Here is a 24,247-nt window from a genome sequence, read left to right on the forward strand (position 1 = left end):
CCTGACTTAAAAAATAGAATTGTTTTTGTTTCTTAGTATCTGATTTATAACACAGTATGAATAGCACACTATAAAATTACTGGGAGTTCTTTCAGTCTGTAGCTATTACATTAACAACTACATAATCATTATACATGATTCTCAGTATTTATCAGATAAAAAAAAGAACTTGGATGGAATTGTTTTAAAGCTAATGCTACATGTGAAAGGTAAGATTTAAAATTGTACTATTCAATTTCCAATCGCAGTTGGTAGCACTCTTGAGTCAGAAGATTGTGAGTCCAAGCTTCACTCCTGGCCTTAAGCATGTAATCGAGGTCAGCAATTCAGTGCAGTATCGAGTTCTGTCTTTCAGATGTGATGTTAAACTGAGGCCCCATCTGCCTGTTCATGTGGATATAAAAGATCCCATGCTCTATTTGAATAGGGCAAGGAATCCTCCAGGTATGCAGACCAACATTATTCACTTCCTCCTAAACCAACATCATTATAACAAATTAACTGGTCATTTAACTCATATGCTGTCTGGACTCTTGCTGTGCACAATTTAGCCATTGTATTTGCCTAAAAAAACAAGTGACTACACTTCAAAAAGTAACTCTTTGGCTGTGTAGTGCTTTGAGTTATCAGGAGGACATGAAAAGTGGTATATAAATGCAAATTCTTTCTTTATTTTGACAACACTTGCTTCTTTTTGGCAACTATTTTGATATTAAAATGTATGTGAAATATGTACAAAATATGTACTGAATAACCCTGACCAGGACAAATTCTGCACAACTAGCCCACACAGACATTTTTAATTCATATGCTCATCCACGCTCCTTGCTTTAGCTAACATGGTTGCGTTTGAAGAAGAGGTTCTTAGCTGGCCTTCTATCAAGGGCCAGCTGTACAATGTTTAAGATGATGTAATATCAAATACATTATTTTATTTTATTCATTTTCATCCTTTTTGTAACTCCTGGCAATTTTTAACTTGGGGAAGTCTTCATGCTCTAACTGTGAATCAGGTCATGGAGCAATGGGTAATGGGATGCAAGTGCGAATTGTGGATCTAATGTTTTCTTTGTGATACTGAACAATGAACCTATGACACTGCAGAACACTGCCAGGCACAAAATGTTCTCCTCATCTGCTGACCTAAATAGCAATGAACCCCAGTCTCATATTATTCCAAATGTTGTATTAACTGGAAGTAGACCCTTAACCTCTCATGTTTTTAAAATTGTGTTTATGCTAACATTTTAAAAATTATATTACTTTGTACGAAAAGAAAAATACTAAACTCCAACCTCCCTATGTCTGGTCAAATCTTTTAGAACTGGAAGATGGACCATTGCTACGGCTGACTGCCAGGATAAACAGTCATGTAAATTAAATCTGTTAGATATCTGTCAAGTGTGTGACAGCTAATTTATTGCAAAATAATTATATTAGGAAGTTCTTTTCAGAAAGGTTCTTAAACTATCATTGCTACTTGGCCACACATTGTATGTCATATTTTATACCCTTAAACAAATGTAATTAACCTACCCTTGTAGAAGATCTCTGCAAGGACTCAACAATGCTGTCCATAGTGGTATCTGATGTTCTGAAGTTGTGTCCACAAGCACCCACATTGCCCTGAAGATTTTCAGCTCTGTAGATCAAGTGCGTGTTATCGGTAGCACCTTCAATGGGTTCTAATATATAACTTTTATTTTCAAATGAAACAAATCCCCTATCAAAGAAAAGAGAGACATTTGGTCAAAAGATACAGCTCCCAGTTTTCCAACTTAAAAGTTTCATCCTCATGATTATATAACTTCATACTGTACCCCACCTTATCTTTGTAGCTTACTCCATCCCTACAACCTCCTCTCCCAAGAACTGTCCATTCCTCTGGTTCTGGCCTCTTGTGCATTCCTCCCACCATTGGTGAACGTGCCTTCTGCAGGCTAGGCCCCACACTCTGGAATTCCCTCTCGAAACCTCTCTACTATCTTCTCCTCGTATAAGACCCTCCTTAACACCCTCTTTACAAAGCGTATGGTCACCCCTCCTAATGTCTCCTTCTTTGTTTTGCCATCCAATTTTGTCTGATTATGCCTCTATGAAGCATCCAGGAGTATTTTTTTCTACATTAAAGACACCATGCAAAGGTAAGGTACTGCTGTTGTTATTTAATGCTTTTGTACAGACTTTGGGGAAATTTGTAGAGTTCAGTATTTAAATCTAAATTGGCAACTAATTAAAATACATTTTAAAAGAATTACCAGAAACTTATGGAGACCATTCAAATTATCAGGTGATAACATTCTTTCATGTTTTTTTGGCCTTCATATAAACTGAAGAAACTGCAAGCTTTCAGTTGGTTTTTGCCTCATAATTATTACTACGGCTAAAAAAAATGTGTTCAGTGCTTAATATTTGTTAAGTGGTGACTGAAATGTTTGCCACAGCACTTTCTAATTTTGTAGCAATTTACCCTTAGTGAGAACCCAATTAAATTCAATAAATCAACAAATTTCAGGAAACCATAAAGCATAAAGGAGCTTTTGTATTTTCCAACTATTTGAGAGCTTGAATTGATTTGATGTAATGCACCATGGTCAGAAGTGAAGCAAGTGCCAACACAAACTGTCTGCTTGTATTTCATATGTCAGTACTTTCCTACACTCGTCACAAGTTAACATCGGTTCAAATTTCACATCGCCATGAAACCCTCCTTTGATTTCTCTAAATACATAGCTCGAAGATTCTCCCCCATAGCACGACCCCACAGAGAGATTTTCTTTTTATGCAGAAGCAATCTAATAATTTTTTTCTATTCACAGAGTTTATATATTTGGATATTCTAAATTAAATGGGAATCAACCAATGAGACCATTTAATTCCCAACCTTCTGCATGTTTTTTTGTTAAGAAACTTGATGGAAAGCAATGAAGAAAAACAGATTTTTAAAAATGGATTTGTCCTGCAGCTATTGTAAGAGCATTTCTTAAAAACGTCCTTTCCATGGAATCTTTTTGTCATTGTTAGTGAGGTTCGTTAAACTGATGGGATCCTTCTCTAAATATTATCCTGTTCTCCCCCACTTTTGGACCTTGCCACTGCCAGGCTTCCTTATACATACAATGGAAATAGCCTCACAGTGTGATGCAATGTCTCACAAGGGCACAGAAACCTTAACAATGTGCCATACCAGTGGTGCATGTCAGACTACCACTGAATTATGTCATGTGCTGTTTCCACTCTGGAAGCCAGCACCAGTGCTAAAATTTCAAGTGAAACATAAAAGTATGCAGAAGTGTAAAACACAACCAAAGTGCTGACATTTCTCAGCACCTTTATTGTGTAAATGGGAGTGCTTACAGGCATCTTTTTTGTTGCTAATATATCATAAAGGCACACTGTCACCCATCATCTATTTTCTGCTCTCTGTCCAGGAGAGCAGGACAATGTGTGCTGTAGATTTTCCATAGTCACTCAGTAGGTGTCACTCTGGAATTGGCTAATAAGGGTGCATTTTTGAACAAAACTGGTCTCCTTGATTTTCTCCACTCTCCCCACTATAATACAGAGGGCCCGAAATTCACCTCCATATTAAGCTTGGGGAGGATTTGAGCGGTGTTCACTTCCGCCGGAAACGGCGCGGTGAAGCCACTCTAATGAGCCAGCTGCTCCCTGGCCTTTGGGTTTTCAGCGAGGCCCTGAGGGGGGAAGGAGGTTGGAAGGATGGCTGGTGTAAGAGATGCAAGGAGAGCCAACAGGTTCATTGATATGGAGCTGATGGGACAGTGTAGAGGACAGAAGAAGAATACTGTTTCCTGACATGGGAGACCTGGCAGACAGACAGTGCATAATGCATGGAGGGAGATTGCAGGGGAGGTGTCAGGTATCTCCATATATGTGAGTTTCCAGCGGCGAGCTCTGCAGCATGCAGGCCGCTGGCAAGGGACTACCACAGCGAAATTCAACGAGGAAAAGATAGGACTTTTCCCGGTTTTCAATGCGGTGCTCGAACGTGACACTGCTGGGGCCCTTTGGTAGGTAAAAAGTTTTATTACCTATTATTGTTTTTTTCATTTTCCAGCATGCGCAGTATTTATCTTTTGATATAGTTTTATTCATTATTAGTGTTTTTATTTCATTTTCCAGCATCTGCAGTATTTATCTTTTCATATCATTTTATTACTTGTTTTGACTCCATTAAACTTGCTGAGTGCTTCTCAGAGGTTTGCACATACCCCTGTACTTTTGTACAACTTTCAAGTCTGACTCTTTAGTGAAGTCCTGTGGGCTGCAGAGATCTGCTTGGCGGGGTTCACCCTGAGGATGGGAGGAGTGTTGGGAGGGCGACACCTGGTATACCTGCTCAGACGCAGGGTGGCACGCAGGAGAAGGCGTCGCCATCAGCACCGTGCAGAGAGGCAGCGGGCAAGGGAGGCAGCATCCATGATTCATTCATTCTGTGCCAGACCAGTTTGCCCTGTCCGCCAGGTCTCCCATGTCAGGAAACAGTATTATTCTTCTGTCCTCCACACTGTCCATCACTGGCCCAAATCAGGATGTGGTTGGCTGCTTGAGGACAAGGGATATCCCCTATGGCTGCTCACTCTTCTACAGAACCCCAGGACAGCGGCAGAGCATGCACACAATGGCGCTCATTATGGCACCAGGTGCATCATCGAGCAGTGCAGAGGCATCCTTAAGCAGAGATTCCGGTGCCTGGACCGCTCTGGTGGCACCTTGCAGTACTCTCCTCAATGGGTCTCCATAATTGTCGTGGTCTGCTGCATGCTGCACAACCTGGCCATCATGAGGGGACAGCCGCTGGACATCGAGCCAGCAGTACCACCTGAGGAGGAGGAGGAGGTGCAGGAAGAGGAGGAGGAGGAGGAGGATCCCTGTCGCCCCCGAGCTAGGAGGCTTCGACCCATCACCACCCTGGAAGGGCCAGGTGCAGACTGGCCAGTACCCTCCTGGGAGGGTGGATCCTCACATATATGGAGGTGCCCAACACCTCCCCTGCAATATCCCTCCATGTATTATGTACTGGTGGTCTGCCAGGTCTCCCACGTCAGGAAACAGTATTCTTCTTCTGTCCTCCACACCGTCCATCAGTGTCTCCAGCTCCACATCAGTGAACCTGTTGGCTCTCCTTGCACCTCTTACACCAGCCATCCTTCCAACCTCCTTCCCAGTCAGGGCCTCGCTGAAAACCCTGGCCTTTAAAAGGGCCCGTGAACAGCTGGCTCATTAGAAACCATTACCTGCATGCTGGATTTCTCAGTGGTGATAACGCTCAAATTAAGACAGCCACACCGCTGAAAAATCCACTTTGGAAGGGTTCATTAGCGCTGGAACCCATTTGTTCACTTTTGGAGCAGAATATGAGGTGGCCCAGCCACAAATAGTTTTGGTGCTAATGGCCACAAAAAGTTAGGGGGAGCACCAGCTTTCCAGTGGTACTGAATTTCAGGCCCAACATCTCTATCTAGTGACCCAGATGAGAAATAACAAAAACAGAAAGCGCACTGCCAGTATCTGTGGAGAGAACAGTCAAGATTTTGGGCTCGTTTCCTTCTTCAGAACTGAAAACTAAGAGTTGAACAAGAATATTAATAGAATTGGAAAAGGAGGGGAAGGTAAAAAACAGACAAACACAGAAAGGAATAATCAGTTGAATAATTATTGGATGATGTAACAGATAATCTAAGTAAAGTAATGGTAAAAAACAGTAAAGACATTAAAGGAACAAATAATGTGTGAAAAGCTAAGGCAGTCCACGGAAAAGATAGGGCAATGGGAGAGATGGAAAACATTGGTATTAGGTTTTAAATTGAAACATAAGGTGCAGCCACTGATGCTTCCTCTCTATGTCTGTCTGTTTTCCCTCATATCTCACTTTTTGATTCTATTTAAATGCTTGTTCATCGCTTATTTTTAAGTTCTGAAGAATGATACCAGTTTGAAGCATTAACTGCCTTCTCGCCACAGACGTAGACTGATCTGTTGAGCATTTCCAGCATTTCCTGTTTCTTTCACATTTCCAACATTTGCACTGTTTTGATTTTATTTGAGAACTGGTAAAACTCAAGCAATATTGTGAGGCTTCAACTTTACAAAAGCTCTTCATGTTTTGAATATTTTTGTCTCAAAGATAAATGCTGATGATGTCATCAAGAAATTGACTTGGAACAGAAAGTGAGCCTGACCAGAGCTGAAGTAACACACGCAGTTGGAGGTGAATAGAAGTTCAAGGAATGCAGGTTAATGACTCTATCTCCATCAATGTTAATTGATCACCCTCAATCTCTTTGCTGGGTCAACTATTTACAGTCTATATTAATGATTTGGATGAAGGGACCGAGTGTAATGTAGCCAAGTTTGCTGATGATACAAAGATGGGTGGGAAAGCAAATTGTGAGGACATAAAAAATCTGCAAAGGGATATAGACAGGCTAAGTGAGCGGGCAAAAATTTTGGCAGATGGAGTACAATGTGGGAAAATGTGAGGTTATCCACTTTGGCTGAAATAATAGAAAAGCAAATTATTATTTAAATGGAGAAAAATTGCAAAGTGCTGCAGTACAGAGGGACCTGGGGGTCCTTGTGCATGAAGCACACAAAGTTAGTATGCAGTACAGCAAGTAATCAGGAAGGCAAATGGAATGTTGGCCTTTATTGCAAGGGGGATAGAGTATAAAAGCAGAGAAGTCCTGCTACAACTCTACAGGGTATTGGTGAGGCCACACCTGGACTACTGCATACAGTTTTGGTCTCTGTATTTAAGGAAGGATATATTTGCATTGGAGGCTGTTCAGAGAAGGTTCACTAGGTTGATTCCAGAGATGAGGATAGGTTGAGTAGATTGGGCCTATACACATTGGAGTTCAGAAGAATGAGAGGTGATTGCATTGAAACTTATGATAATGAGAGGGCTCAACAAGGTGGATGCAGAGAGGATATTTCCACTCATAGGGGAAACTAAAACTAGGGGACATAGTCTCAAAATAAGGGGCCACCCATTTACAACTGAGATGAGGAGAAATGTCTTCTCTTAGGATTGTAAATCTGTGGAATTCTCTGTCCAGAGAGCTATGGAGGCTGCGTCATTGAATATATTTAAGGCAGAGATAGACGGATTTTTGAGTGATAAAGAGTAAAGGGTTACGGGGAGCGGGCAGGATAGTGGAGCTGAGTCCATGATCAGATCAGCCATGATATTGAATGGCGGAGCAGGCTCGAGGGGCCAAATGGCCTACTCCTGCTCCTATTTCTTATGTTCTTATTAATTCAAATCTTCAGATTTTACTCATTATGGGTGACGAACTGCTCCACTCACTAAGCATAAAGATGCTCTTTTTCATTGTTTGGGTGGGGATTTGACAGAGTGGATCGCCTGTCCATTGTGGAACCCTCTTGATTTTCCTGCTATGAAAATCAATGGAATAGAAATCAGGCGGATTCTACAACGGATGGGCGATCTGTTCTGACAGATCACTGCCGAGGCAGTGAAGAAGAAAAGTTACACTATTGTGAACATGTTCTTTCTCAATATGTTAATGACTTTGCTATACATAGCAACTGGAATAATTCTTCTCTCCAATATGTTTAACTTAAATCTTTTTGGATATTGAAGTCAGAAGAGAAAATAGCTATCGAGTCCAAATAAAAATAATAAAGACAGAAAATCCACTAGCAGTATTATCTTCAAGAGCAAGTGTCACTATCAGGACCTCATTTAATGAATTAGTTCCAAAAATGCTTTTCCATTTTCTTACACAAGGACCTACCTATCAGGATGTAATATAAAAGAGCTTCAAATTAACCAGAATTCATCATTTTAATAAAAAAATGCAAACTTTCCAGAAGAGCACACACAACCAATTTTACGCTGTCAGCATTTGGATTTCTCCTTTTATGTTTTCTTGTCTCTAATTCCGCCTCCCCCCCACCCCCACCCGTCCCCTTCAATACAAGTGAAGGATGATTGTGTACATCTACATCTTAAGTTACAAAGTCTAAAATACTGCAGATGTTGGAAATCTGAAACAAAAACAGAAAATGCTGGAAATACTCGGCAGGTCAGGCAGTATCTGTGAAGAGAGCAACAGAGTTAAGGTTTCAGGTTGATGAACTTTCGGCAGTATGGGAGAAATTTAGAGATGCAACAGATTTTAAGCAAGTGCAGGGGCAGGGAAAGGAGGGAGGGGAGGAAAGAACAAAAAGGAGGCTCTGTGACAGGGTGGAAGGCAGAAGAGATTAGGAGACAAAAGATATGATAGCAAAAGGAGATGGTAATGGGACAAGTTAAGAATCAAAAGATGAGTCGAGATATAAATATAAATAATAGTAAGTGGAGGGGTCGAGCTGATTCGGGATCAAAATGCTTGGAGGTAGAGGGTATGGCTGAGGTAATAGTGTTTGAGTGTCAGCTGTGGCTCAGTGGGTAGCACACTCATGAAGGTTGTATGTTCAAGTCCCACTCCATGTACATGTACATGAAAAATCTGACACTGCAGTGCAGTGCTGAGGGAGCGCTGCACTGTTGGAGCTGCCGTCTTTAGGATGAGACATCAAACCGAGGTCCTGTCTGGTCTCTCAAGTGGATGTAAAAGATCCCATAGCACTATTTTGAAGAAGAGCAAGAGCGTTATCCCCGTATCCTGGCCAATATTTATCTCTCAATCAACATAACAAAAAAACTGAATATCTGGTCATTATCACATGTGCTGGCTTGTGTGTAAATTGGCTGCCATGTTTCCTACATTACAGCAGTGACAACACTTCAAAAAGTACTTCATTAGCAGTAAAGCGCTTTGAGACGTCCGGTGATCGTGAAAGACGCCATATAAATCCAAATCTTTCTTTCTTTTAATAAATGAGTACTTTGCATCTGTCTTCACCAAGGAAGAAAATGCTGCCATAGCCATAGCGAAGGAGAAGTTAGAACAGATACTGGATAAAGATGAGGTACCAGAAAGGCTGGCTGTACTTAAAGTAGACCGGATGGGACGCATCCTAGAAAACTGAGGGAAGTGAAGGAAGAAATTGCGGAGGTACTGGCCATAATATTCCAATCCTCCCTGAAGACAGGGATGGTGCCTGAGGATTTGGAGAATTGCAAATACATAAGAACATAAGAACATAAGAATTAGGAACAGGAGTAGGCCATCTAGCCCCTCGAGCCTGCTCCGCCATTCAAAAAGGTCATGGCTGATCTGGCCGTGGACTCAGCTCCACTTACCCGCCCGCTCCCCATAACCCTTAATTCCCTTATTGGTTAAAAATCTATCTGTGATTTGAATACATTCAATGAGCTAGCCTCAACTGCTTCCTTGGGCAGAGAATTCCACAGATTCACAACCCTCTGGGAGAAGAAATTCCTTCTCAGCTCGGTTTTAAATTGGCTCCCCCGTATTTTGAGGCTGTGCCCCCTAGTTCTAGTCTCCCCGACCAGTGGAAACAACCTCTCTGCCTCTATCTTGTCTATCCCTTTCATTATTTTAAATGTTTCTATAAGATCACCCCTCATCCTTCTGAACTCCAACGAGTAAAGACCCAGTCTACTCAATCTATCATCATAAGGTAACCCCCTCAACTCCGGAATCAGCCTAGTGAATCGTCTCTGTACCCTCTCCAGGGTATATCCTTCCTTAAGTAAGGTGACCAAAACTGCACGCAGGCCTCACCAATACCCTATACAGTTGCAGCAGGACCTCCCTGCTTTTGTACTCCATCCCTCTCGCAATGAAGGTCAACATTCCATTCGCCTTCCTGACTACCTGCTGCACCTGCAAACTAACTTTTTTGGATTCATGCACAAGGACCCCCAGGTCCCTCTACACCGCAGCATGTTGTAATTTCTCCCCATTCAAATAATTTTACCTTTTACTGTTTTTTTTCCAAGGTGGATGACCTCACATTTTCCGACATTGTATTCCATCTGCCAAATCTTAGCCCATTCGCTTAACCTATCCAAATCTCTTTGCAGCCTCTCTGTGTCCTCTACACAACCCGCTTTCCCACTAATCTTTGTGTCATCTGCACATTTTGTTACACTACACTCTGTCCCCTCTTCCAGGTCATCTATGTATATTGTAAACAGTTGTGGTCCCAGCACCGATCCCTGTGGCACACCACTAACCACCGATTTCCAACCCGAAAAGGACCCATTTATCCCGACTCTCTGCTTTCTGTTAGCTAGCCAATTCTCTATCCATGCTAATACATTTCCTCTGACTCCACGTACCTTTATCTTCTGCAGTAACCTTTTGTGTGGCACCTTATCGAATGCCTTTTGGAAATCTAAATACACCACATCCATCGGTACACCACTATCCACCATGCTTGTTATATCCTCAAAGAATTCCAGTAAATTAGTTAAACATGATTTCCCCTTCATGAATCCATGTTGCGTCTGCTTGATTGCACTATTCCTATCTAGATGTCCCGCTATTTCTTCCTTCATGATAGCTTCAAGCATTTTCCCCACTACAGATGTTAAACTAACCGGCCTATAGTTACCTGCCTTTTGTCTGCCCCTTTTTTTAAACAGAGGCGTTACATTAGCTGCTTTCCAATCCGCTGGTACCTCCCCAGAGTCCAGAGAATTTTGGTAGATTATAACGAATGCATCTGCTATAACTTTCGCCATCTCTTTTAATACCCTGGGATGCAATTCATCAGGACCAGGGGACTTGTCCCTTCCTATCACCTTGTGGTTTACACTTAACACAGTGCTACTCTGCTCTGTTGCCTACCGGCTTTTGCATTGGTTCTTGTTACACCCTTATTCAAAAAAGAGTGTAAAGATAAACCCAGCAACTATCGGCCAGTCAGTTTAACCTCAGTTGTGCGGAAGCTTTTAGAAACAGTAATCAGGGACAAAATTAATAGTCACTTGGACAATGTGAATTAATTAAGGAAAGCCAGCACGGATTTGTGAAAGGCAAATTGTGTTGAACCAAATTGATCAAGTTTTTTTAATGAGGCAACAGAGAGGTTGATGAAGGCAATGCGTTTGACGTGCTGTACATGAATTTCCAAAAGGTGTTTGACAAAGTGACACATAATACGCTTGCCAGAAAAGTTGAAGCCCATGGAATAAAAGGGACAGTGGCAGCATGGATATGAAATTGGCTAAGTGGCAGGAAACCGAAGGGCCAAAATTGTCCTCTGCCCGAAACGGGGCGCAGCTACTGTTTTTTAGGCGCTCCATTCTGTTAGAAACTAAAGATGTCTAAAAATGTATAAAACTGATATGAATGCTGTGTTTTAAATCATTGTTTAGAACTGGAGATGAATTGTCTATTCAGAATACTTAGAAATGCTAATGTCTTGGCACCCTGCTGAGATGTTATAGCATTCTGCACTATGACAACCATGATCTGTGGTTTTCAAGTTAAAGTTTCAATGTTGTTTATGTATCTTTAAGACATTTTGTGTCTTAAAGATACATAAAGAACCTGATTATTTAAAGAAAGACTTGGAATGCAAGGAAGTTTGTAGGAATTAATGTAAACACAGACAGTTTGCTATGTCGTAAAGAAGTTAACGACCGGTTAAGATGAGAAATCTCTGGTTTGGCTTCATAAGTTCAAAGGGTATAGGACTAGGCTTTATATTGATTGTACCCGAGAGAATAGGGATAGAGAGAGATTAAAGGAATTTCACAGAAAAGTGTCTTCGAGAAGATAGAAACAATGACATGTGGCCAAAATCGTAAGACATCGTTAAGGCGCGTTCTTGAAACAGCAATTGAGACAAATAACACAATACAGTATTGGATAGCAAGTTTTCAGGTGAATCTCTATAGGTCAAAAGGTCTTGTCAATATTCCGGTTCAGGCCCACGCCTAAAAATGGGTTAAAAGTGACCTCCCAGAAGCTTGTACTCACAGACAGAAGGAGAGAGAGAGAGAGAGAGAGAGAGAGAGTAAAAGAAGTCCTAGATGAATGGAGGAACAGACATGCTCACGTGTGTCAACCGTCTGTCCGATCGTATCGATTTCAACTATTGTCATGGTCGTATGTTTAATATACGGTCGTATAACTAATGTGTTATATTCCGTCTTAAACTCTGATTAAACACAATATATCCACCATATTGGTTTGCACTCGAACCTGATTATTTAAAATGACCAGAAATAGCTGTAAACTTGGCTATTTCTAACAGTCCGTCCCAATGCATGAGGCGGACATTCCAGTGATTTTCTGCACTTTGGTTTCTGTTTCCAGTTGGAGCGGTGTTGGTGTGGGGAGAGGGGCGGAAGTGCAGGCGGGGCGGAAGTGGGGTGGGTCGGAGCAGTCAACGTTCGAAGTCATCATCGTCACGCTGATGCGTCACAATGTCCCTCCCCTTCAGTTAAAGGGTTAAAGTGATGTTTCCTAGGGGTCGGTTCTAGGATCACTGCATTTCTTAATATATATTTATGACTTGGATATGGGTGTACAGGGCACAATTTCAAAATTTGCAGATGACACAAAACTTGAAAGCATAGTGAACAGTGCAGAGGATAGTGATAGACTTCAAGAGGACATAGGCAGGCTGGTGGAATGGGCGGACACGTGGCAGATGAAATTTAACGCAGAAAAGTACAAAGTGATACATTTTGGTAGAAAGAATGAGGAGAGGAAATATAAACTAAAGAGTACAATCCTAAAAGGAACAGAGAGACCTAGGGGTATATGTGCACAAATCGTTGAAGGTGGCAGGGCAGGTTGAGAAAGCAGTTAAAAAAGCTTACAGGATCCTGGGCTTCATGAGTAGAGGTATAGGGCTAGATTTTCGGTTTTGCTCATTTCGGGACGGTAATAGCAGCGGGGCGGTAAAGTTTGCGCCCGGGAACAGTTTGCACCTCAGTCAGCAAAATTGGGCAGCTGGGACCTGAGTTTGGAGCAGAGTGCTAAGGGAGACATTGTACACCTCTCTTAGGGTGCTAGGCCGACTGAGCATGCGAAAATCCTGAACTAAACAGTCGGCCCGGGAGCGCTCTAAGAGAGGCCTGGGGACAAAAAACAAAACTTAAAAAAACCCACCAAAAACATTCCCAATACATAGCAATAAAAAAACCATCACACTTACCTGAGGCGGACATTACTCACCTCTCTGCAGCTCGTATAGATCGGACCGCCCGTTTTCACAGGCAGACCCAGCAGGGTGCGCTGCAGGGTGTACGGGTCGGGCGGGAGTCAAAAAGCTAGCCGGTGTCGCAACCAGGGGCGTTGCTCGCCTCTTCCGGACGGCAATGCTTCGCGCCCCGCTGAAACCAGCCCCCAAAACCCCGGCGGGGTGCTGGAAGCTGACCCCCAGTCAGAAATGCTCACCGCCGCTATTGCTGCCCCTCCGGAGCGAAAACAGAGGAGGACAGCAGCGGAAAATCCAGCTCATAGAGTACAAAAGCGTGGATATTATGACGGACCTGCAAAAAACAGGTCTCAACTGGAGTAGTGTGTCCAATTCTGGACACCGCACTTTAGGAAGGATGAGTAGGCCTCAGAGAGGGTGCAGAAAAGATTTACGAGAATGATTCCAGGGATGAGGGACTTCAGTTACCTGGATAGACTGGAGACGCTGGGGTTGTTCTCTTTAGAGCAGAAAAGATTAGATAGAGAAGATTGGACAGAGTAGATACAGAGAAACTGTTCCCATTGGCAGAAGGGTCAAGAACCAGAGGACACAGATTTAAGGTGATTGGCAAAAGAACCAAAGGTGACATAAGAAAATATTTTTTTACGCAGTGAGTGGTTAGGATCTGGAATGCACGGCCTGAAAGGGTGGTGGAGGCAGACTCAATCATGGCTTTCAAAAGGGAGTTGGATAAATACCTGAAAGAGAAACATTTGCAGGGCTACAGGGAAAGGGCGGGGGAGTGGGACTAGCTGAAGTGCTCATGCAGCTGCCATAGGCTCGACGGGCCGAATAGCCGCCTTCTGTGTTGTAACCATTCTACGATTCTATGGAGGTCAAAATTCAGGGTCTTAGAAAGACCCGTTACTGTCCGTTTGTGGCAGCCATGCATCGGAATCCCGTGGCCGCCATTTTGTGGTCAACTGGCCGACCCAAGGTCAGGGATTTTTTGGCCTGGACCCGATTCTGCCCCCAAGCTCATCATCAGAATGCGCACCGCCACCTACCCTCACTTTAAGAATGCACCGACCGAAATTCAGGTCGAAAAATCGATTTCCCTGCTGCACAATGCCCCAACAGCTTTCTGTGTCGGTGCACCTTATCCCCAGTGAGTGCGGCATGGCAGCGCGGCGGCCCTTCAAGGGGAGAGCCCACTGCCGCAGCCGCCATCTAATAGTTTTTCCGGCCGACTTCCCAATTGGCCGACAAGATAGTGCCCATGGGTTCAGCCAGGCCGCCAACGGGCAGCCTAGCACCCCGTCTTGGGTGCCAGGCCCGGCCGAAACCCTCCCTGGTGGCCCAGTGGCTGGAGATGAAAACTGACAAATTCTCTCCCCTTTCACGAAGGGGAGAGAGCGTGGTGACGACACCACTACTCCGTCGCTCAGTCCCAATTCAGCCTCTCAGCCTGCCTTCCTGTCTACCTTCTGCCCCCACTATGACCAATTTCCTTTGGGACTTTGAAGTCCTGAAGATCGATCATCCGACCGCATCATGGATGCCAGGGGTACTAAAATTAAAATAATCATAGGTACACCAGCTTTCTTGCGCTACTGAATTTCGGCCCCTATGATTCTCGATGAGGTATAAATGGGAATGGCGGAATCATCAACAGTTGCCGTGTGACAAAGTAAGAGCAGAGGTTATGGTCTGAAATTGTTGAACTCGATGCGGAGTCCAGAAGGCTGGAAAGATGAGGTGCTGTTCTTCGAGCTTATATTGAGCTTTGTTGGAACAGTGTAAGAGGCTGAGGATAGAGAGGTCAGAGTGAGAGTAAAGCAGAGAATTAAAGTGACAGGCGACTGGAACCTCGGGACCACACTTAGACTGAATGGAGCTGTTCTTACACTGTTCCAACGAAGGTCAACGTAAGCTCGAGGAACAGCTTTCGATTAGGCATTTTACAGCCTTCTGAATTCAACATCGAGTTCAACAATTTCAGACCATAACCTCTGCCCCTATTTTTTTTCATGGCAGCTGTTGATGATTCTGCCATTCTCATTTTCATTCTCATTTACACCTTCTAAACCCATCTTTTGTTTCTCAACATATCCCATTACCATCTACTTTTGTCTTGCACCATCATCCCTTTTGTCATTTAATCTCTCCTGCCTTCAATCCTGTCATAGACCTTGTTTTCACATGTAAGAGCTGTTCTAGAGTTATCAGTTTTATGAAGCTGTTGGTCACCTTTTGCTCATTTGCTAAGTTGGTTTATATGGAACAGCACTATTTTGAACTCTTTCAGCACTACTATTACACTTGTGCAAAAGTTCAATTGCATAGTGACAGTCAATAACATAACTAATTAAATTTAGTCAACATATTTAATACCAAATTAATTTAGTAAACCAGACTGTCATAAAATGAGAATTATTAAATTTAAATGTCTCGACAAAATGTTCAGAAAGGTGGTAACCTGGATGATTGAAATGTTAACTGTTAACTACCAGGGTGGGCAGTATTAGTGCAAAGACTATAAAATAAAGTAGCTTTTGTTAATGTAGGCAATGTTAATAAGAGTAGTGTTCATCTTGGCAATATATTCTGGGTAGTCTTAGTTAAGCCAGCATTTAATATTAGGATGCAGTTATACTACTACTATTGGATGAATGCAAAAAGGTTTTGGGAATACATCAATGCAAAAGTGGTAGCATAGCTTGGGAGTCAGGCCAGCTGAGTTGAAAGCCCCTCTCTAGTAGGTGGTCTCGCACAGCTTGGACTTTGTATTAGGTGCAGTATAAATCCAGCCTGGTGCAAACCCACATTCTCCAGTACTAAGCCAGTCGATTGGACACCCTGAGAAATTTGCAAATTCACTTTTAACTCTTTTCACTATTAAGAGAGAAGCAACACTCCTGCCCTCACTCAAAATATTATAAAATAACTCCCCATGGAATGGAGCAAATGCAGAGCTCTATTATCATTGAGGTCAGTTCTACCGGCTTAACATTGCACTGTACAGATAATGTTCTGAGCCTCATGTCTGTAGTATAACTGCAGCCTTGGTGTAGGTAAAAGAAGATACTTCCGTGCAGTAGATCTTTTTGAAATCTAATGTTATTTATATTTCAGTGGAGTGTAATGGTCAATAAAAATACAGTAGGTGGGCTAATTGTGAATAGTGCACAATTGGGTTTCCTTGCTCCTAAAACATCAAATTATAGAGTGTATTTTATTGATAAAGCCTCACTGGACATAAAAGACATGCCAACCCCAAATTTTATGCCAGGTGCATGAATATAAAAATATCAAACCTATTTTTACGCGCACCAAATGTGGGTTCTGTTGCTATTGATACTAACTGCAGGTTACCACCAGAGCGAGTGCACTTAAGAAGCTAGCACAGCAGCACTTGTATGGGGAAGTACGAAGTTGGCACACATACGGCCACTTTATAACAGCTCTTCAGCGGCTATTCAACACTTTTAAATTTAAACATTAAGCACGTTTTGAAAATGAGATTCATATCCCCAATGAAACAGGAGCAAACCACATACGAAGTAAAAGTCAAAATAAAAAAACAAGCTTTTTTAAAAAAAAAAGAAATATCAGGATAAATGGTCACTTTAATTCCCAGTCCAATGAATTCCCAATCTCATTTGCATTGCTTTGGAGAGGCACAAAGTGAAGTTCAGGCACCTCCCTTCAGTGGGGAGTGAAAATAGGGAGCGTTTCTGTTGTGTACCTTGGAGTTGGTCAATTCCCTGCTCAATCTATCTGTAGCCCATTGAAACCAAAATGTCCAGGGATGAAACAGGGATTCCACATGCAGATTGTTATTGAGGAATGAGATGTAAATCAGGGTTAATGGTGACCAACTTTGCACATGCACCCAAAGCAGAAATGCCCCCATTTCTATACAAACTATATAATACACATTGCAAATGAAAAGGGTTTAATTCATACCTGAGACCAGAACAAGTGCTGAGGCTGACAGTAGATTGAGAATATCCTTGCACATGACCATGGTAGTAGCAGTGACCCTTAAAAGAAAATATTATATAACATGAACTATATTTTTCCTCGTGCAAATGCTTCAATATTTTAATAAATGATGTGCAATGCTATCTGTTGAATGCTAATTAAATTGCAAACAAAATCTGTGAAAATATTGCTACAACAGAACCTCTATAGGAGTAAGAGCTGCCGTTTGACTAGAATACAGAGTCCTTCAGTTATAGCAATTATAAGAACATAAGAAATAGGAGCAGGAGTAGGCCATTTGGCCCCTCAAGCCTGCTCTGCCATTCAATAAGATCATGGCTGATCTGATGTTGGCCTCAATAAGATCATGGCTGACCCGCTCCCCATAACCCTTGACTCCCTTCTAAGTACCTTCTGCAATGCTTGAATATGTTCCTATCTTGTTAGGTGATATCTTAAATTGCTAATCAACTAGCATCGAGGTGATGATCATGCGAGCCCAGTTCCGGTGGGCTGGACATGTCATCCGCATGGATGAGTCAAGGATCCCTCATCAGCTTCTTCACGGCGAGCTCTGTGAAGGTCAAAGACACTAGGGGCGCCCTACAAAGATTGCATCAAGGCTAACCTCCAGTACTGTGGCATCCGACCAAAGGACCTCGAGAATACAGCAGCTAATAAAATCCAGTGGCGAACCCTCACGAGGACTGCCTGCCAGACCTTCGAAGAAAGCTGATGTCAACGCCTGCGGGACACTAGAGATAGACGACATCAGGTGGCAGTACTGTCAGCATCAGGCACATCGAACTTCCCTTGTCCGACATGCAAGAGACTATGTGCATCCAGAATTGGCCTCTACAGCCACTTGAAGACACATGCCATTGATGATTAGCACATCAACGTCTTTGTTGGATACGACAGATTACCAAGAGTCAAGAGCAGCAACACTGGCTCCAAGTATAATGGGGAAGTACCTGTAAAAGGTGCGATTTTGTTTTATTTTCTGCTTCATTTTAATCTGTTTCTTTTGGGGGGGGGGGTGGGGGGCGAGAGAATGAAAAAAAGTTTGATTTGCAGCCAAGGGGCAACAATTGATCCTGAAACTCCCTGGGTTCAGACGATGATAATCAGCCAGGCTGCCTGGTTTTGATTGCTATCCAATGTCCCCTGCTGGAACTGCACATGCATGGACACTAGGTGGTGACAGGATCGGGCTCAACTGTGTTATTCGCCCATAGTTGCACTGGCATTTTCCGTTTATGGTCACACATGAGAAATATTACTTGGGCAATTTACTGGAGGTGCCCGGTGTTCATTGAACCATACCCCAGCAAAGAGTTAACACCTTTAGAAGGGGAGGAGAAAGAATGGGAAAAAATTGTTATGTGGAAATCCTCAATGTCCTTCATTCTTAAGTGGACTTAAGAATTATTTTCATTTTAACATGATTACATTTGCCTGAATAATTACATTTACTACTTATTCCCTCCTTCTGTGGAGGGGGAGTAAAACTGTCAAAGCATGATTATAGCCCTCCTGAAGCATCAAATCATTTTGCTTTTGTCCTGTGAATGGCATATGGTGAGTGGTACCATGGAGGGAACGTTAAATGGGAAGAAATAAAAATAAAAATGCAAATTCAGATGCTTTTTGAAAAGAAACTGATGAAAGCAACTGCGAATATATGCATACAACATAGAAACATAGAAACATAGAAACATAGAAAATAGGTGCAGGAGCAGGCCATTCAGCCCTTCTAGCCTGCACCGCCATTCAATGAGTTCATGGCTGAACATGAAACTTCAGTACCCCCTTCCTGCTTTCTCGCCATACCCCTTGATCCCCCGAGTAGTAAGGACTTCATCTAACTCCCTTTTGAATATATTTAGTGAACTGGCCTCAACTATTTTCTGTGGTAGAGAATTCCACAGGTTCACCACTCTCTGGGTGAAGAAGATTCTCCTCATCTCAGTCCTAAATGGCTTACCCCTTATCCTTAGACTGTGACCCCTGGTTCTGGACTTCCCCAACATTGGGAACATTCTTCCTGCATCCAACCTGTCCAAACCCGTCAGAATTTTAAATGTTTCTATGAGGTCCCCTCTCACTCTTCTGAACTCCAGTGAATACAAGCCCAGTTGATCCAGTCTTTCTTGATAGGTCAGTCCCACCATCCCGGGAATCAGTCCGGTGAATCTTCGCTGCACTCCCTCAATAGCAAGAATGTCCTTTCTCAAGTTAGGAGACCAAAACTGTACACAATACTCCAGGTGTGGCCTCACCAAGGCCCTGTACAACTGTAGCAACACCTCCCTGCCCCTGTACTCAAATCCCCTCGCTATGAAGGCCAACATGCCATTTTCTTTCTTAACCGCCTGCTGTACCTGCATGCTAACCTTCAATGACTGATGTACCATGACACCCAGGTCTCTCTGCACCTCCCCTTTTCCTAATCTGTCACCATTCAGATAATAGTCTGTCTCTCTGTTTTTACCACCAAAGTGGATAACCTCACATTTATCCACATTATACTTCATCTGCCATGCATTTGCCCACTCACCTAACCTATCCAAGTCACTCTGTAGCCTCATAGCATCCTCCTCGCAGCTCACACTGCCACCCAACTTAGTGTCATCCGCAAATTTGGAGATACTACATTTAATCCCCTCGTCTAAATCATTAATGTACAATGTAAACAGCTGGGGCCCCAGCACAGAACCTTGCAGTACCCCACTAGTCACTGCCTGCCATTCTGAAAAGTACCCATTTACTCCTACTCTTTGCTTCCTGTCTGACAACCAGTTCTCAATCCACGTCAGCACACTACCCCCAATCCCACGTGCTTTAACTTTGCACATTAATCTCCTGTGTGGGACCTTGTCGAAAGCCTTCTGAAAATCAACTGGTTCTCCTTTGTCCACTTTACTGGAAACATCCTCAAAAAATTCTAGAAGATTTGTCAAGCATGATCTCCCTTTCACAAATCCATGCTGATTTGGACCTATCATGTCACCATTTTCCAAATGCGCTGCTATGACATCCTTAATAATTGATTCCATCATTTTACCCACTACTGAGGTCAGGCTGACCGGTCTATAATTCCCTGCTTTCTCTCTCCCTCCTTTTTTAAAAAGCTATTAAACATTGTGAGCTATTAAAAGTTAAATATATAAGGATATTAAAAGTTAAATATATAAGGATATTTAAGGTAAAAATCTAAGGTGCATTTTTACATCATCTACATTTTAGTTTGTCAAACTTTGTGATGATTACCACGTGCAATGTAAAGTTGCCTGAAAGATTCTGCTAGATTCATTGAGAAATTAAAAATAATCTGTCGGATTTATAATTTTCTCTGTACAGAATCTGCTATATACAGCAATATGGTAGTTGTAGAGAATATCACCACTATAATTTACAGTGTTTCTACATATTGTATATAACTCACAGAAGAAACAAAATGGCTTTTCTCCATTCCAATGCACTAATATGAGTGCAAGAGGGAAGACAACATTTGGTAGGATTTTGTTGTCAACAGTTTACTTCCACCAGCAATTAATCTATGGCACACTCCAGATAAAAGCCGATAATGTAATAAGACATGTTGCTATATGGTTGCTGTACATATAGCTTAAATTGGCTTAACTATTTCCCCACTATAGTAGAGGAGACAATATTTAAGAGCTGGATAGTGTGGAGAAGCTGAAGTTGATTTGTTTAGTACCTTATATACGTCCAATGACAAAATTGTTTGTCTTCTGTACCAAAAATAAGGCATGGAATGATCCTTGTGTGACATGTATTAAAATAAAATACACTTACTAGTGTCAATATTTACATGCACACTGAAAGTATGGAGCAGTTAAGGTAATATTGAAATGTACAGACCATGGTAACCAATGGAATTGTTATAGTAACAAAGGAAAATTTAGATAGTACTATCAAATTGAATTGACATGATCAACTTCAGAATATTTAGATAATGACAACTAAGTGCTAAATTATGACCTTATTTCATTGCCTTATTTAGCAAGCTGATTGATTTATTCTGGTGCTATTGGTACTTTGAAGTAATATGCTATATGAATAGGACTTTCATATACAAGTTATTGCATCCCAGTGCACATTTTCTACAAATATTATGATAATTATTAACTTCAGTTAAGCTGCAGCAGCTAACCAGGCTCATAAAGTGGAAACTAACAAAGCATGACGGTGAAATTCTATTAGGCTATGTGCTTTCCACCAATCTATTCATTGACACTGCACCTGAACAAACAGGTCCAGCAATCATAGATGGAAGCTTTTAGTATCTTAGATCAACATGCTTTGCACCTGAGCCTTCCCTTTCCTTTCATTTTTACATTGCACTTTATTTAGCATATATTTTTTTTTTGTTCATTTTTTTCTCATCCCCTTTTTTGAGTCATACAGTTCTTCCACTATCCGCTTTCATCGCACAGGCACCAAAAATAAAATGCGTCTCTTCTCATTAGCTTTTGTCTTCCTTAAAACTCACAAGCATAAGGTCATCATGGTGCACATGTCCAGTGTTTATAATTACACTGGTGGCAATTCTATGATGCTAGTTACTAACTCCATAATTTGGAGGAACTTACATCAGAGAAATAGTCAATATATGGGACAGATTTTCCACACTACCTGTGCACCTGGCTTGAGTTGGCGAGGGTGAGCGGGAAAGGTCGTTGCTCCAAAAGGACCGACTCACTGTCGAAACCCAAACAAACTATTACTTCAAAATAAGCCAAGAAACCGAAGACGTAAATAGAAATGAATGAAAAGCAAATTTAGAAGATATCACAGAAAACTTACTTAAAAATGGTAAGTGCTTGGAATACTCTACCGAGCAAGATAATACAAATTAAAACATCAGGATATGAGCCCAGACAGGCAATTTAACAATTGGGGTTTCAGTGTGGAGTCTAATCCTGTCTGACATGCCAAAAATGCAGAGTCACTGGATAGTGGGAACCCTGGATGATTTTATCCTCTCGAATCCAGGGACACTGAGGCCAACAGTAGTACCATCAACATGGATTACAGATCAAACACTGCACATTTGTGGTTGATATGGCTCAGGTACTCACTGAATTAACTTTTAAAGTAACCAGCATCCACAAAACACAATCTCAGCAAGGAGCCTCTCAGTATTTTTCAAGGAAAGCACTGGGGAATGAGCCATGTTTAAATATGTTTTAAAAACAAAGTGAATTCACACAAATTTAGAAATAAAAGCCACAGACTGCAGATGAGACGAGCCAGAGTTGGAAATAGTGCAGCTAAGAAAAGAGAACATAATAATCAGGTGCAGGGGTAGGCCACAAGGCCCCTCAAGCCTGCGCCACTATTCAATAAGATTGTGGCTGGGATTTTCCCATTTACCACCAGCACAGTGCGAGGGGAGCCCATTAGATGATGGGAAACCTGGGTTTCCCCGTACATGTGTGTGACGTAATGGACGGATTCCCCGCCCGGAAGGCAGCCTGATTGCAACAGATAAGTGCAGCATCTAGCTGAGGTGGCGGGGGGAGGGGTTCCAAGCCCGTGGGGTTGCAAGTTGGGGGCGCGAGATGGATCCCCAGGATAGAAACATAGAAAATAGGTGCAGGAGTAGGACATTCGGCCCTTCGAGCCTGCACCACCATTCAATAAGATCATGGCTGATCATTTCCTACTTTCTCTCCATACCCCTTGATCCCCTTAGCCGTATCTAACTCCCTCTTGAATATATCCAATGAACTGGCAGGGAATTCCACAGGTTAACAACTCTCTGAGTGAAGAAGTTTCTCCTCATCTCAGTCCGAAATGGCCTTCCCCTTATCCTTAGACTGTGTCCCCTGGTTCTGGAGCTCCCCAGCATCGGGAACATTCTACCCACATCTAACCTGTCCCGTCACGTCAGAATCTTATACGTTTCTATGAGATCCCCTCTCATCCTTCTAAACTCCAATGTATAAAGACCCAGTTGATCCAGTCTCTCCTCATATATCAGTCTAGCCATCCCAGGAATCAGTCTGGTGAACCTTCGCTGCACTCCCTCAATAGCAAGAACGTCCTTCCTCAGATTAGGAGACCAAAACTGAACACAATATTCCAGGTGAGGCCTCACTAAGGCCCTGTACAACTGCAGTAAGATCTCCCTGCTCCTGTACTCAAATCCCCTAGCTATGAAGGCCAACATACCATTTGCCTTCTTCACCGCCTGCTGTACCTACATGGCAACTTTCTATGACAGATGAACCATGACACCCAGGTCTCGTTGCAACTCCCCTTTTCCTAATCTGTCATCATTCAGATAATAGTCTGTCTTTGCGTTTTTGCCCCCAAAGTGGATAACCTCACATTTATCCACATTATACTGCATCTGCCATGCATTTGCCCACTCCCCTAACCTGTCCAAGTCACCCTGCAGCCTCTTAGCATCCCCCTCACAGCTCACACCGCCACCCAGTTTAGTGTCATCTACAAACTTGGGAGATATTACATTCAATTCCTTCATCTAAATCACTGATGTATATTATAAAGAGCTGGGGTCCCAGCACTGAGCCCTGCGGCACTCCACTAGTCACTGCCTGCCATTCTGAAAAGGACCCGTTTATACCGACTCTGCTTCCTGTCTGCCAACCTGTTCTCTATCCACGTCAGTATATTACCCCCAATACCATGTGCTTTGATTTTGCACACCAATCTCTTGTGTGGGACCTTGTCAAAAGCCTTTTGAAAGTCCAAATGCACCACATCCACTGGTTCTCCCTTGTCCACTCTACTTTACATCCTCAAAAAATTCCAGAAGATTTGTCAAACATGCATTGACAGTCATTTTCCAATATTCCATTGACTCTGGATCAGTTCCTATGGAGTGGAGGGTAGCCAATGTAACCCCACTTTTTAAAAAGGGAGGGAGAGAGAAGGCAGGGAATTATAGACCGGTCAGTCTGACCTCGGTAGTGGGTAAAATGATGGAATCAATTATTAAGGATGTCATAGCAGTGCATCTGGAAAATGGTGACATGATAGGTCCAAGTCAGCATGGATTTGTGAAAGGGAAATCATGCTTGACAAGTCTTCTGGAATTTTTTGAGGATGTTTCCAGTAAAGTGGACAAAGGAGAACCAGTTGATGTGGTATATTTGGACTTTCAGAAGGCTTTCGACAAGGTCCCACACAAGAGATTAAT

At 42.4% G+C, this 24,247-nt stretch overlaps 1 protein-coding gene across 3 annotated transcripts in view; it reads right to left on the reverse strand.

Annotated features, from left to right (window-relative positions):
- Positions 1–24,247, reverse strand: part of LOC139260303 (disintegrin and metalloproteinase domain-containing protein 12) — a 482,943-nt gene that overhangs the window by 170,730 nt on the left and 287,966 nt on the right. For all 3 annotated transcript variants that reach the window (XM_070876752.1, XM_070876751.1, XM_070876750.1), the window contains exons 5-6: positions 17,032–17,108; positions 1,537–1,723 (exon numbers count right to left, since the gene is read on the reverse strand). In XM_070876752.1, coding sequence (XP_070732853.1) covers positions 1,537–1,723; positions 17,032–17,108 — 264 coding nt within the window. The remainder of the gene's footprint in view (positions 1–1,536; positions 1,724–17,031; positions 17,109–24,247) is intronic.

Source organism: Pristiophorus japonicus, chromosome 3, assembly GCF_044704955.1.
Source record: "Pristiophorus japonicus isolate sPriJap1 chromosome 3, sPriJap1.hap1, whole genome shotgun sequence".
NCBI classification, from domain to species: Eukaryota; Metazoa; Chordata; class Chondrichthyes; family Pristiophoridae; genus Pristiophorus; species Pristiophorus japonicus.